This window comes from Labrus bergylta, chromosome 18, assembly GCF_963930695.1.
Source record: "Labrus bergylta chromosome 18, fLabBer1.1, whole genome shotgun sequence".
Classification (NCBI taxonomy): domain Eukaryota; kingdom Metazoa; phylum Chordata; class Actinopteri; order Labriformes; family Labridae; genus Labrus; species Labrus bergylta.
In genome coordinates this window covers 17,941,692-17,956,532 of record NC_089212.1, presented here as the reverse complement: position 1 = coordinate 17,956,532, position 14,841 = coordinate 17,941,692, and the positions used below count along the sequence as shown (strand labels likewise).

Below are 14,841 nucleotides of genomic sequence, written 5' to 3'. Positions count from 1 at the left end.
TTTTTTTTTTTTATACATTAGTTGCATTGAAATATGCACTCTTGAGGGCTGTTGTAGACATGGAGGAATGATGAACATACATCTTTCTGAGTATGTTTGTGAGCATCGCTTTCAGACAGACTTGAAAATGTGAACCTGTCTTTTTAATCCCACCCTCGCTGGTCCGCACGCATTGACCCTCAGTTTGATTTAAAATCATGCATATTAGATGAATAATCCAGCCTGCAAGGTGTCGCTAGAAAAGGTTTCTGCTTGTGTGAAATGTTTAAACATCATGGAGAGCCAGCCCACCAGCTACTGGGGAGCAGAACGGGTCAGGTCCCCAGGTTACGGGGGCCACGGCATTACCTGTTACATAATGCTGCTGCAAGATACGAACAGCGCATGCATGGCTGGACAAGGTTTCCAACCTGAAATAATTGAGTTATACAGTAGATGGATGATGATATGATTTTGGTGGCAGTGATGGGGGGGGGGGCTAGATGCAGGATATGAAGTGCACTCCATGGCTAGAAGTGTTAGCCTGTGATGGTTAAAATGAATTTATTACTAATAAGCCTGCACACGTGTGTGTGAGGCAGACAGCAGAAACAAATCTAAGTCCCCATTTGCCCTCATGTTAATGCTTTATCTCACTTTGATCATAGGTCTAATTTTCCAGTTAATGGATTACAGTTCTGGGAGATCATTACAATTTTTTGTCTCCAGTTCTGCCAGCGTGACTGTGTAGCAAGTGATTGATTATCTGACTGGAGCTCTAATATAAATTCTGCTCTTTCCTGCAGACTGTGCGTCATGGTTTCCCATATCAACCATCCTCAATGGCTTTTGACCCCGTGCAGAAAATCTTGGCCGTCGGGACTCAGACTGGAGCTTTGAGGCTGTATCCTTTTTATTATTTGCACAGGAAAAAGAAGAAAGCAACACAAGTTGAGTAAAGCTTGGATCACTCCGGTGATTTTACAACATCCTGCATTTCGTTGTGTGCGCGCGCGCGCGCGCGCGCGCGCGCACACACACACACACACACACACACACACACACACACACACACACACACACACACACACATGCTGTGCTTAATTTCCTGATATCATATTTGAAAAATATGATATCACCAAGAGGTGCCTTAAGATTCCAAAAAGTCTGGTGCAGTAAATGACCTGCTTTTTACTCATCAAACACAACAAATGTAAAAAAAAGAAAAGAAAGAATCCTAACCATACAGCAGGGCAGCGCAGGGCTCAGAGGTAGACACTAGCTGGGGTGTGTATCAGTGCAACCAGCAGCCTCCTTCTCCTGGAGCACCAGGCTCATTAGCGCTATCTCTGCAGTAGCATGAACAGCTCCTCTGCCATATGCCGAGAAGCAAACCTCATCAACTGTGCTGCCCAGTCTGTGCCAGGATGCCACTTCATATGTGCTGTAAACATCACCGGACCTGCACAACACACACACACACACACACACACACACACAATCAAGCTGCTACAGTGCTGTGTTGTCCCTCGGGCAGCTGGGAGTCAGTTTTGTTTGTATTCAAGGATGGAAATTTGTTTTAACAGCTAACCAAGTCACTTCCATGAGTCACGGCAACAAAGATTACCCTTGGATTCCAGGCTATTAAACACTGCTTGTGATAGTGCGGTCATGTTGAGGTTATTTGGTTTGCAGCGTTTTGTCAGAGTTGAGCCCTTTAGCGTTTAAACACAGGGTTCCCCTTTTGTGGCGATGTCCTGCCCTGTGTGCTTTATTTAGATTTTCATTACAAGTGGATCTGTCCTCGTCTTTATCCACTCTTCAGATTAAGAGAGCATTGTGTTTACAAGGCGACACCCAGAGAGCACACACAGACACACACACACACAAACACACTGCGTCCATGTAGTCGTGTGCGAGGTGGAGCTGATGGGATTACTGTCATTCAGGCAATAGGTCCATTTATCAAAAGACAGGCTGCATCGATCCACCTCATTGCCCCCGGAGTTTGGAAACGCTGCCACAGCTCAGTAGACATAAGCTCAATGAGGTGTCTACAAGCAATAAATGTCTGCTTTTACAAGATCTGTCTCTACTACAGTGTTTTAATCAGTGTAACTGTAGATACTCCTAACCCCCTTCCTCATCTTCCTCCTCTTCTTTCTGTGCCCTTAAGTTTTGGCAAGTTTTTTTTTGTGTGTGTGTGTGTGTGTGTGGATCAAAACAAAATGGCAATTAAAAATAATTTGACACACTGAATTGGAAAGACAGTAGTGGCAGTGAAAGTTTCAAACTTTTAAGAGGAAAAGTTGCAGTTGAATAAGCATGTGATGACCTTCCAACACAGAAGAAGTGCTGTCAGACTGCGAGACAACCAGCCTGAAGCCTCCTCTCCTTTTTTTTTTTTTTTAGGCTTGAACTAAAGTCTGCAGAAAACATTTTTCTCTTGTTCCAATTCTGAGCTAGCATGATTAAGATAACTTCCTGTCACGATGATTATCAGCTGGCTACGCAAGTAAACATGCTGATGTTGAAACACTGTGGTGAACCACGGTGGTTCACCAGTTGAGGAAGTGTTGATGTTTCAGTGGAGATGACTAAGTATGTATGTGAAGATCTTTCTCAGAGTTTGAGAGCAACATGTCCAGATGAAAACAGTGTTGGCCTGCAACTACTGTTTTAGTATTTTTAAATCTGTGGGTTATTTTCTAGATACTTCGTTTGATCTGAAGTGTAAGATGTTTTGTATTTGGGGGTGGCAGTAGCACCAAGGTATGGAAATTGGTGTGGATGCTGGAATTAACTTCTCAAGTGCAGAGGAACTCTAGAGCAAGGCACTGAACCCCCCCCCCCACTGTGTGCAGCCCCCCTCACTCTGACATCTCTCCATTAATATGTCCATAGGTCCTGTTTGTGCATGTGTGAGTAGCATTCAGTATGTCTCAATGACATAGTATACACCCTAATTTCTTATGGTGCTGGTAGCATAGCTGTAAGTGCATGTGCCCCATGTACAGTACAGAGGCTTTCTCCTCAAGAGTGGTCAGCGCAGGTTCGAATCCCACCTGTGGTTCCTTTCCCCGCATGTCGTTCCCCACTCTTTTCCCCCGGTTTCTGACTATCCACTGTCCTGTCTCTAGGGAAAAAAAACAACAGAATTTTGGAGGATAAATACAGAATATGAAATTCAAAAAGTTACATTTTAAATATTCATCCAGCCAACAGTCCAAATCTCTGAGATATTCTGCTAACTATCGTTTCTCTAACTCTAGGATATAAAGCTAAATTAATCATGTATTTTTTGGAAGTACTGCAAGTTAAACCCTTTTTTTTATTTTATCACAAGATCGAAAGCTTGAGAAAGGAACTATTATTTGACCTTTTGTAAAAGCTCCAGTGAGGAGTTTTCAGTCGGTTATTAAACAGACTGAAATTGTTACTGATGCCATCATATAACCTCCAAAAGTAAAACAGACCATTAGCAACAAGATTGATTATATTTCTTTGTAGTAGTTTCTAATGCTTTTAAGTAAACTCTGCCGAGATATAAGTAAGAACCCAAAGATATAAATAAGAACCCAAAGATATAAATAAGAAACAAACAATATTGACAAAAAAAAGAACCAAACCAACCAATTTAACCCTAACATCAAAAGACCCCAGGCAGCACAAGAACTCAACAACATGAAGTGAGTCCATGAATGTCTTAGTAATTTCCTGCTAGCCTAGAAAGTAACTGGGCTCAGCAGCACCATTAACCTACATTGCATCAGATCAGATCAGGCTCCAGACACATGAAAATTTATGATGACAAACAGAAAATAAACAGGCAACCGCAGCACCTTATGTTATCGGTTATAAGTTTGTTGAAGTAATCCTACATGCTGTAAGGCAGTGGTTCTCAACTGGTGGATCGGGACTGGAAAGTGGGTCACTGAGCCGTTTGCAGTGGGTCGCCATGTGTGCCTGGAATTGATATTTGTCAAAAAGTCTTTCAAAAGCTTTTCAAATGTTTTTTGTTTCTTCGTTTTATCCCAATTTATGTACAGGCTGAGGTCTAAACTGCACATGTTCTCATCAAATACATCTGATTGGTTGAAAAATATCAGAAATTGGGGGTGGCAATTATTCAGGAAGGAGTTGGTGGTGGGTCTTGAGTAGAGCAGAGGCGTTTGGCAGCTGCAGAGTAAGATTTTGGAATTGAGGACGCACCCCCGTCTTTTAAATTGGAGGTGTTGAAGCATTTTGGCTTCCCCAAGACGGAAAATGAGAGAGGTGAGAAGATAACAGACAAGACAAAAACTGTGTGCAAATATTGCAAGAAGACAGGGAACTACACAAAAAGCACACAACCGACATGATGCAGCATTTAATTGACACCACAATGAGAAGCTCCAATCACCTTCCCTTTTTTTAAAGAACAAAAAAAAAAAACATTAAAAGGCCAAACCCACGATGACAAGTGCGTTTGAAGCCCCTAAAAAAGGAATCGTTTGTCTACAGTCTCATTTTGTAAAATAAATCGTGCGAGAATGGTATCGTGAATCTTGTTGATTTTTGAGCCTACACCCCAGTGTTTCTTGTTAACATTTTCTGCTCTTTAGACGGCTGCTCCATGTTTATGTATTCACAACCAGCGGCTATGAAACAGACTTAATGACTCTTCCTCCTCCATTGTGGACCTGCGCGGACATGATTAATAATTCTGACAAATGTTTTACAGAACTTTTGGGGCCAGGAGCTAAAAGTGGACACAAAAGGTCACGGGTGGAGGGGGGGGGGAGGGCAGGCGAGTTCAGTTTCTAACAGCTCCTCCGATAGCGCCGGCTTAAAGTCTGAAAGTCTGCTTGCCTCCCATCCTTGTGCAGAAGTAAAGCCCACTCTCGAGTCCTGAAAAAAAGTCTCCTGCAAACCCCACCTTAGTTTGTTTAAGGCACTGAGGGATTGTTTGATCACAGCTGGGTTGATCCTGTTCAGCTGTATTGTGCTGTGTCAGCTCAGGATGGACTCCGATAGGGAACACAGCTGTCTGTCTTTGGAGCTTTTCATCATCAGCAGCATTATCACATTAAAAGAATGAGAAGCAGATCACCTTTTTTTTTTCTTTCTCTCTGATTTGATCACACGCTGCTTCTTTCTGCCTTTGTTGGTGTGCTTGATCGGTGCTCACACCATCCATCTGTGAAAGTGATTAAAGGCTGCTTGAAGAAGCTTCTCCTCATTATGCTCCTCGTATCTGTGCTGTTTGTGGGAGTATCTGGAGGGTTTTGTGGGATACACATTTCAGGCCTGCTGCCACTGTGGAGCTCTGTGGTGTTCCTTCAGACATGCTGGCTCCTCTTTTAGTTCACACACAGGTCATTGAATCCCTGCATTAGGTTTTGGCTGAATTGGTGACTTGGCTGTTTTTGGAACGGACAGATTTAGTATGCGGGGATTCTCTGACCTGAAGTCACCTGTTCAATGTAGAAGGACGGGAGAGTTCAGTTAATCACGCTGCCGTCATACTTGCTGACGCATGTGAATAAATAAGTCAGACAGGGCCCACTGATTTTATTTATAACCCACTACTTTGACTTGTTTCATGTTCTCCACAGTTCCTCTTTTGGAATGCAAATGCTAACTTATATTTAGTTACAAAAACTAGGAGCTTGGGATAGTTCGTGTTGATGGAGGAGGAAGAATAATACTCACAGTAGACTAGTGTATTAGATCATATTTTGCATGAAATTCTTTTGTAACTGTCCGTTTTTCCTTAACTGAGTTGACTTTTAGCTTCGGCCGTGCAGGCGTGGAGTGCTACTGTCAGCATGAGAGCGGCGCTGCTGTCATCCAGCTTCAGTTCCTCATCAACGAGGTTCGTTGTCATGATCTGTTCCTTTTTTTTTTTTTTTTTTGATTTTTCTCTCTCCTCCTTCTCCTCCTCAACCTTTCACTCCCGGCTCTGTCATCCGTCTCCTGCATCTGTCTATGCTGCTCTTAGCAGCAGGTACTACAGGCACTGGTGCTTATGCTTGTGTGAACACATTGATTAAACAGTTATGCCAGCTTTGTAACCCGTATGTTCTTTATTACCTTTACAGTTGTGACCTCATGATACAAACATGTAGAACAGCACATATCAAACTGTATATAAAACCCTGTGTTTCTGACCCTGGCCACAGGGGGCGCTGGTGAGTGCCTTAGCTGATGACAGCATCCACCTGTGGAACCTGAGGCAAAAAATCCCTGCGATTCTGCATTCTCTCAAGTTCAACAGGGAGAGGTACAGTATTTAGATTTCTTTTCTCTGCTTCTCTATCTGCAGTGATGTCACGGTGTATAATCGATAGGAGTGTTGCCATAACGTTTTGGACAAAATCTTAAAACTTTGGGATGCTCTGTAGCCAAAAATGATTTTACTTGGATGAGAATTTAATTTTGGCACTGCAACTTTTTTGCTCATTTCTAACCATGAATTTTGGCCTTTTTCCCCCGATTCATATAAGAGCATATAAACCCTCACACAGGTTGAACAGGCATGTCATGGGTCATTCAGCAACAGATTGGTTTAGGGAAAATTGATCTTCTGTACTGGCTAATCAATAATCATGTTTTTCTCAAAGGCGGATCTCTGAACCGCACTCTGAGGTTCACTGGTATAATAATAACAACAATGATTTTATATAGCACTTATCAATAACCTGAAATATTGGGGTGGACAAATGTGTAAAAACTGGATTGGCTGTTTAAGCTTGCTAATTTTGTCTCAAAAGCTTGGAAAAAAAGATATCCTGTTTCGTTAGGGTTTGACTTTCTCCTTTTGTTCCATGACAATGAATAGGCCTACTGTGCGCTCTGATCCTGGAACATTTTCATTCATGGTGTCATGTAAGCCCATGTGTGCTGGGCATATAAATGTCTGCATGACACAATAATAACATACAAATCGGCATGAAAGCAAAAAAAAAAAAAAAAACATAAGAAGTAAAGATGTTGAAAGCTATAAAATAGAAAATAAAAAGTTCTGATATAAACCTTCACTATGCTCACAGTCCAGCATTAAATGGGATAATAATCAGACCTGACTGCTTCATAAGATTTTTGTTCAGGGTTGGTGGAGACTATAACAAAGCTAAAAGGACAATGGACATTGACAAAACTACCAATCATTTTCTAGGTGTGAGCTACATGTATGAACGCAAACAGCTTGATTTTTAACCCCGACATTACATCTGGACCCTTTCCTGGCAGCAGTAAAATTCCCTGGTGAAGTTAGGATCAGCTGATGTTCAAACTCAGCAGGAAATATTCAGAAATATTCACGGGCATGCAAATAATGGAGCAGCTTTGTACCGCTACTGCTCCCCAGTATGATCTGTTTCCCTCTCCTGTTGATACTGTGCACACAAAAACTGTCTCTAAAGCATTAGACTCTGTTGCTTCGTCCATCTTCATCTTGGATTTCCACAGAGCCATTTTTATGTCATGTCTTGCCTCCTGAGACCCACCCCACCCCCCTCCCCCTCCAACAGGGAAAACTTCACGCTGTGAGGGACATATGTGAGTAAGAGATGATTTCAGGCGCAGGCTGTGCTGACATTTCAGAAGCTCCTGGCTTGAGCGTGAAATGTAAAAACTAAATATTCAGTCGTCTCTTTGTTTTTATATGTGAATTAGCAACTCGGGGAAGATTTCAGGGTACAGGCTGTGCTGACATTTCAGGAGTGTTAGACGAATGTGTGAAATGAAATCAGCTTCATATTTATACGATGCAGGAAATTTGAGTCTGTAGAAAGCTTGTGTTTTCATTAGAAAGCACCAAAAACACTTTGTGAGGAGATGATGTCAGATGTGTTCAGTTTTGTGGTCTCTCCATATGATATGCTCAACAAAATAAATAAATGCTGCTTTAATCAGGTAATCTGTTTTTTTTAAATATTGAAAGAGTAGATCCAACTTTTTTTTTTCATCATGTTGGCTCTATAGCTCTTTGAATTTTAAGCTTCTTTTATTTTTTTTTGACAACCAGCTGGAGCGTCCCCGGTGGGTGATCATCAGTGGCTATTTTCAGCTGAGGGGCCTTTGATAACATGGCACTAGGCTAACTAAAGAGCTATCGTTTAGCTTTGAGTGCAAATAGGGGCATCTTGTTTCACTTTGCATGGGTATGCTAGCTGCTTACTATAATGTGGATAGCAGTCTGTAGGTCATCATTCAATGACCATTAGAAATGAACAATTATCAGGTGACTGGAGTGCTGCTTCCTCCTCTGCGTCCATCATGGGCTACACTACACTGATTGTCTTGTTGCAGGAAAAACTTGATCTGCCACGCCTCCACAAGTTTTGAAAAACAACAACTGGGTTTCCCAATAGTTCTGAATATACATTTTACTGGTACCTTTTTGGATGCTAAGTGAATCTCAAATTTCAAATCACTGATGCGTTTTTTAAATTTGTTTAAAGCTTTAAATCCAAAGACATATCCATCAGGGGTTTGTGCATGGATTAAGAGTCAAATACAGTAAACTGCAGGCGTGTCTGTTTAATGTTTCAAATGTGGTGTATGGCTGAAGGAGTCTCAGGAGTTGAGAAAAGACAGCAGTGTTTACTCTGCTATTCCTCCCTGCTGCTCTATATATAGTCTGGCTTCATTAGTGTGACACAGAGCAAGGCCTTTGTAATTAAATCTTAGTCACTCGCTACTCCTTCCAGTTGGAGCAGCATGATTAAGGACTGGGAGGTGGGGTGGGGGGGGGGACTGTTTGATGGGACTGAGTCATGATAATAATGAAAAGCCAGGTTGTGATGGATTTCTCCTGATCTCCCCTCGCAGAATCACGTACTGCCACCTGCCTTTCCAGAGCAAATGGCTTTACATCGGCACGGAAAGAGGAAACATCCACATCGTCAACGTGGAGTCCTTCACCCTCTCAGGCTACGTCATCATGTGGAACAAAGCCATCGAACTGTGAGTTTTTACTTACCCAACTCCGTTTCTTTCTTTCTCCTCGGCTCGCTCCCTATTTTTGCATATCTTCTTTGTGCACTCGTGTGAGTTGACACTGAACCGCGAAAAACTCGAAACAGGAGTGTGTTTGCAGATACAGCGTGTCCTGTTAGCGGAGAATACTGCAGCTCTGATCAGTGTGAGGGCGGCATGGAGGTGGTGATTGTGCCTCGCCAGAACTCGCTGCTGAGACTCCTGGAGGTGTTTTGCTGCCCGATTTAACGGAACATCTGTGATAGGAAGTGCCCACTAGATAGCCCCAGTGGCTTTCTGTGTGTCACCCACTCCCCCGTGTGAACACCCACTGTCAGAATCACAAGGAAATGTACATCACATCCTGGGCACGGGTCAATGTTGAACATTTCCTGCAGATTTAACTTGGCTGGCGCCGCATTCGGGTGAAATTAGATTTGACTGTCACCAAAACACTGACTAATATCTTCAGATTGTGTTGGTTTTAGTGTGTTTGCTGTGGCTGGTTCTGTGAATGAAATGGCTTTTAAAAATGAACAATGTGACAAAAACTCTCCTGCAAAACTTTAGCCTGTAAAAGTTTCTCTTCATAGGTGTTTCTTCAGCTGCCAGTGATCTGTGAGAAACAACCTCAGATTGACTGGCAGCTAAAATTGGAAGCGGAGTTAGTGTGTGTGGGTGTGTTTGTGTGTGTGTGTGGGGGGGTGTTTGTGTGTGTGTGTGTGGGGGTGTTTGTGTGTTTGTACTGCTGCTGGTGAATCTGATAAATTGCTGTTTTAGATCTAGGAGTTGAAAGTGTCAGAACACCAAAGTATGCTATCAGCTCAGATAAATGTCTGTGAATCAGACAGCGGAGACGGGGAAATGATTTTGGCTGTCTGACTGTGCAGATGATTAAAGAAAAGCGCTCCTGGCTTCAGAGTGAAACTTAAAAACAAAATATTCTGTCGTTTCTTTGTGGAAGAGTTGTGCGATCTTTGATCGAGAAGTCATTCCGACCTTCAGTGATGCATAATAATTCTGTAGGTAGGTAAGTCATCTGTATCATCAGGTCAAAGCTCCAAAATAAAATTTTGGCAACCACCCTTAATGAGCCTTTCTGCAGATATGACAGAGCGACAAGATGAAGCTTCATACTCATGCAACATGCACATATCATATTCAGATCATATGTAACTCAGTTTCACTGCAGGCGAAAAGTTCTGCTAAAATTCCACATTTAAGTGTGTACAATTAAATTCAAATATTTGAATTCAAGTAGCTAAGTAGTTAAACATTAAGTATAACAGATGTGTCCTCACTTTAAATTGAAGAAAACAAGTAAACAGACAAATCAACAAGTCAAATTAAAAAGAAAATAAAACACATTAAAAAGGCAACAACAAGATCATTCACAATTATCCCGCCCCCCTTCTTGGGACTTTACTCCCTGTCACTCCGAAGGGGGGGGGGGGGGGGGGGGGGGGGGGGGCGATCATTGTTGTTTAGTTATCAGTTATTGAGTTTTCTTCTTCTTCACTGTTAAAGAAGGGGATTGAAATTCCTCAGTTTATTCAATAACTGGAGCCGAATTCTCTCCAAATGAAAGAGTTGTATTATTTCTTCCAGGTCGGGCTTCAGCTTTCAAACCAAAACATTTAGATAAGTCTCTCTGCTTTGGTAAGGTCCCAGAATAGCAGTTGTTGTTGAAATGTCTTAAGCCTGGAAAAACTGATCAGAGACTCCAAACAGCACCAGAAGGGGATCAGGCTTCAGCATTGTATGCAGAGTGGGTACATTTAGAGAAGTAATGTGTTCTATGTCAATATGTACTCACAGTATGGGCCCTCTATCACTGTTAGACGAGACAAACTAATTCGTTGATTCCACTACAGAAGTAACAGAAGTCTACAGAAGTCCGGAAAAAGAATGGGCGAATGCATCTGCAATCTGCCAAAATGAGTTGGAAAGAAGTGACACAATAACTGAGCAAAAGTTCCATATTTTGCATCCTTAGTTAAGAATGTCAGTCCAAATCCTTATTTTGGCAAATGTAACTTGCTACCAAATTGGTGCCATTTATAAATTCTTGCTATTCCACAGTTCCTCTCTTATTTCTACAAATATGCCTCCGAGTGGGAGCTCTCGCTTGCTCAAATCTGATTCCAAAGCGTCTTTGGCGGTCCCTGGAACACAGCACAGAACGGAAAGAAGTGTATCAGAGTAGATGAAGTCAGAATTCATGCTGCTCCTCCATCACACAGTTTGTGTGGTGCGCTGTAGGAGGTCTGCATGGTGACTTGACAGTGTGATGTTGTGTTCATGGAGCTCCTTAATTATCATGCTTCAGCAGTGGATAGCTGCGTCCACACCATACGTAGATTGTTGGCCAGGGATATCAAGAAGCACATCAAGTAGTTTAGAAATAACAGCGTGGAGAGTCTTTTTAAAAAAAAAAAAAAAAAAAAAGAGATTCCATTGCAGTGATAAAATCTTTTCTGCTTCGTAGTGTGTTGTCTTTTAGTTCAGGGATTCGAAACGGGTTCAGCCTCAGGATCCAACACCAACTCAAATTGCGACCCAAATGTCTTAAACCATTGGGATTTGTTTGATAAAAAAATGTTTCATTTTGGACCTCAGACAGTACAAACATGTGATTCATAGACTTTTTTACTAAATCTTTTTCCAGGTACAGTGGGCTCCATGACCCACAAGTTGAGAACAACAGTTTGAGTTATATCTCAGTTTTTATTTCAATTGTATTATACTTATACAATCTTTTCCACAAGTTTTCCCTTTCTGTATCTTTATAGTTTTGTAGATGATAAACAAAATAAGAATAAGCTTCATTCCAACAAAGGGCTGAGTGAATAAATCCATTTGATCCATAAATAGTATTTGTTGTCAGGGAGCATTTTCAGAAATTAAAATCTAGATTTTCTCTTGCAATGACTCAGCTGCTCCCAAGGGCTGGTTGGATAGTTCACATCCTCCCCACTCTTTTACTTCTTACTTCTTTGTGGCCGAGTGGCCCCGGGTATGTGCCTCCCAGCCACAAGTATTTGGATGAAGTTGCTCTGCCTCATCTGTACTGTTGGCGTAACCGGAAAAAGCACAGAGCACTTTTAAAGACGAGTTTACAGCTTGTATTTGAATCCCAAAAGAGAAATCCAGACTCATCTATTAATCCTTGTAGGGAAATTCAGTTTGCTTTTGTCACGTTTTATTGATACAATTAAAGAAAAACTTGTTCTCAGTCATTTATTTGAAGAACTCTAAGAAGAAGAAAAAAAGATTAAAACCCTAAATCGAGTTTAGTGTGAAAAAATGTAGATTTTATTTTCAGGCCATATCGCCCAGCCCTACTCCAGTTGTAATACTTGCAATAAAACAAAGATATACATTTAAAAGCAATCATGAGTAAAAATCCAGACAGACATAAAAAAGGGAAGGTAGGTTTAGGTAGGGAGTCTGTGTGTAGTTTATCGTCTTATAGTAGAAACAGCCAATGGAATCCTTAACACTCATATTTAGTGCCAAAGTGGAACGTAAGCACACCTGAACTTCTAAATGATTTTTAATATGAGGATAACAACCTCACTGTATGAATACATCTGTTGTCATTACACATTCAAATCAGTTCTTTATATGGGTGGTGTTTCATGTTGTGATTTCCGGCGGCTGGAGTTGATGTTCGGCTCCGTCCCTGCCTTTTACTCACTGCTACATCTGCGACTGTATCGACTCATCAGCAGCAATGAGATCATTAGCCGGTGGAGCCAGACCACATTCAGAGGCAGCAACACTTTCTTTTGGCCAGACCTTCACTTCCTCCATGGCCCTTGCACCGTTGCCACGGTGATGCTGTCTCCACACACGATTATCTCTCACAGACCCTCAAGTGACCCCCCCCCCCACTCCCCTCTCTCTATTTCTCTCTCATATGTCATCTCTGTCTCTTTCTGCTGCACTAATGCACATTTTCCTCTTATATTCCTGTTTGTTTCCTTCTTGCGCACAAACGGAGAGTCTTATTTTTCAGCATTTCATTTCTTTGGCGGGATACCTTTCCTGATTACTTCCCGAAATGTTTTCTCCATCTGAAGGCTAGACGATCAAATTTAAAGAGAATTTACTCGATACATTTTACTCTTTATAAATGCACTTACATTTACACACGCACATCTTCAATCTCTGTCTTCTTTCTTCTCTTTTGTCTCTTAAACTTGCTCAGATCCACAAAGACACACCCCGGGCCTGTGGTGCACATCAGTGATAACCCCATGGATGAAGGAAAGGTAAATAATAGCTGACCTCAACAGAATCTGTAGATCCTGTCTTTTAAGTTTTCAAGCTAAAAACGTAAACATAGCAGAACCAGTCATTGTCATCAGGGTGTGTACTCGTGTACTCGGCTTTTCCAGCCTAGATGATGCAGTGATGTCAATAAGTGTTGTTCAGCTACAGAGGAGAAAGGAAGCAGAACATTTCCAACTAATGAAACTGTCAATACTAAACATCATGTTTTTGGTGTGTTAATCAATCATTTAAAAGAGCCTTTTAAGACTCATCCTTCACTGAAACTGTCTCATAGAAGAGATGGAGATAGACCACAATGCATTGCACACGTCGTCTTTAAAGTGAGCTCTGTGGCCATGACCATATCCACACATTATTAGTGTTCATCAAATATTTAGATCATTTAACAAACCTTTGTGCTCATCCCCAACCACTTCATTTAATGCAACATACTTATGCTGCTTTTTTTTTAAAACTTCATTTGGAATCACACAGAATCACAAATGAAAGACAGCAACTATTTTTACAGTATAGATTTAAAAACAAAACAAAAATAATTTGAGCGTGGCATTTTTTCGCATTCCTACACACACATTTATACCGAGGTGTTAACTTATCAAACAATCTAATCAAGTGAAGGGCGTCTTTGGGACATTTATGATTTCCTCTTCTCCCATAATCCCCAAATGTAATTTTGTGAAGCCTTCAAAGAGATGCTAGTTGGTTCCATTGTAAAGATTGTTTTATCATACTTGTACCCTTCAGATGGGGTCACTTAAGCTGAGCTGTTAGGGGTACGATGCCATGCTAGAGGGCACCTCGGCAGTGCTCTGGAACTGAACTACCTACCATTCAGCTACCACATCAATTGCAATACTTTGGTCCGTACTCTGACTTAAACTCGACCCTCTTGTTCCCAAACCAATCCCTACGGACTGAGCTACTGCTGCCAGACACACTTCATGTTAAATTCTTCAAATATGGGATCACCACTGACAACTACACTATTAGAAACAGATTTGAAATACTGTTAACTGATACAAATGATAATAATTGGGTTTCAATTTATCTTGTTTACAATGAACAATTTGTTGGTGTTTTCAAGTCATTAAATAAATGTACTTTATTATGTGTCAGAATTTAACTTTTTTTGTGTAATAAACACCGTTCTTCTCAATCATAAGTCCAGCTAAATAACAAAGTATGAGTGAGGTTAAGAAGTTTTCTTAATGATGTCCCATACTATGACCGTCACAGGTGTAGATGATGATGCAGTCGTGTTAACTCCAGTTACATGTGCAGAATGTGGTTTTCACAGCAGCCAGCTGAGCTGTGCTTTGCTTTGCTCTTCTTGTTATTACAGCTTCTGATTGGATTTGAGTGCGGGGTTGTGGTGATGTGGGATTTGAAGTGCAAAAAAGCTGACTACCGCTACAATTACGATGAGGTAAGGCATTATTTCCTTTTCTGCTCAATCCTTGTGAGAGCTACGAGTTAATTTGTCCACTTTTTTTCCCCCCACTTTTGTCAAATCAACATGTCTGGTCTGGGTAGGTTTTGCATATTTGTCACTTTTATTTCAGATGGCTGTAGCTCTGAAATGTTTCCTCATGAGACCTG

General features: G+C 41.4%; 1 protein-coding gene across 7 annotated transcripts in view; it reads left to right on the top strand.

Annotated features, from left to right (window-relative positions):
• stxbp5b (syntaxin binding protein 5b (tomosyn)) overlaps positions 1 to 14,841 on the top strand; it is a 35,197-nt gene that overhangs the window by 1,598 nt on the left and 18,758 nt on the right. For all 7 annotated transcript variants that reach the window (XM_065966218.1, XM_065966217.1, XM_065966215.1 and 4 more), the window contains exons 2-7: positions 786 to 883; positions 5,755 to 5,836; positions 6,144 to 6,244; positions 8,797 to 8,931; positions 13,157 to 13,220; positions 14,585 to 14,668. In XM_065966218.1, coding sequence (XP_065822290.1) covers positions 786 to 883; positions 5,755 to 5,836; positions 6,144 to 6,244; positions 8,797 to 8,931; positions 13,157 to 13,220; positions 14,585 to 14,668 — 564 coding nt within the window. The remainder of the gene's footprint in view (positions 1 to 785; positions 884 to 5,754; positions 5,837 to 6,143; positions 6,245 to 8,796; positions 8,932 to 13,156; positions 13,221 to 14,584; positions 14,669 to 14,841) is intronic.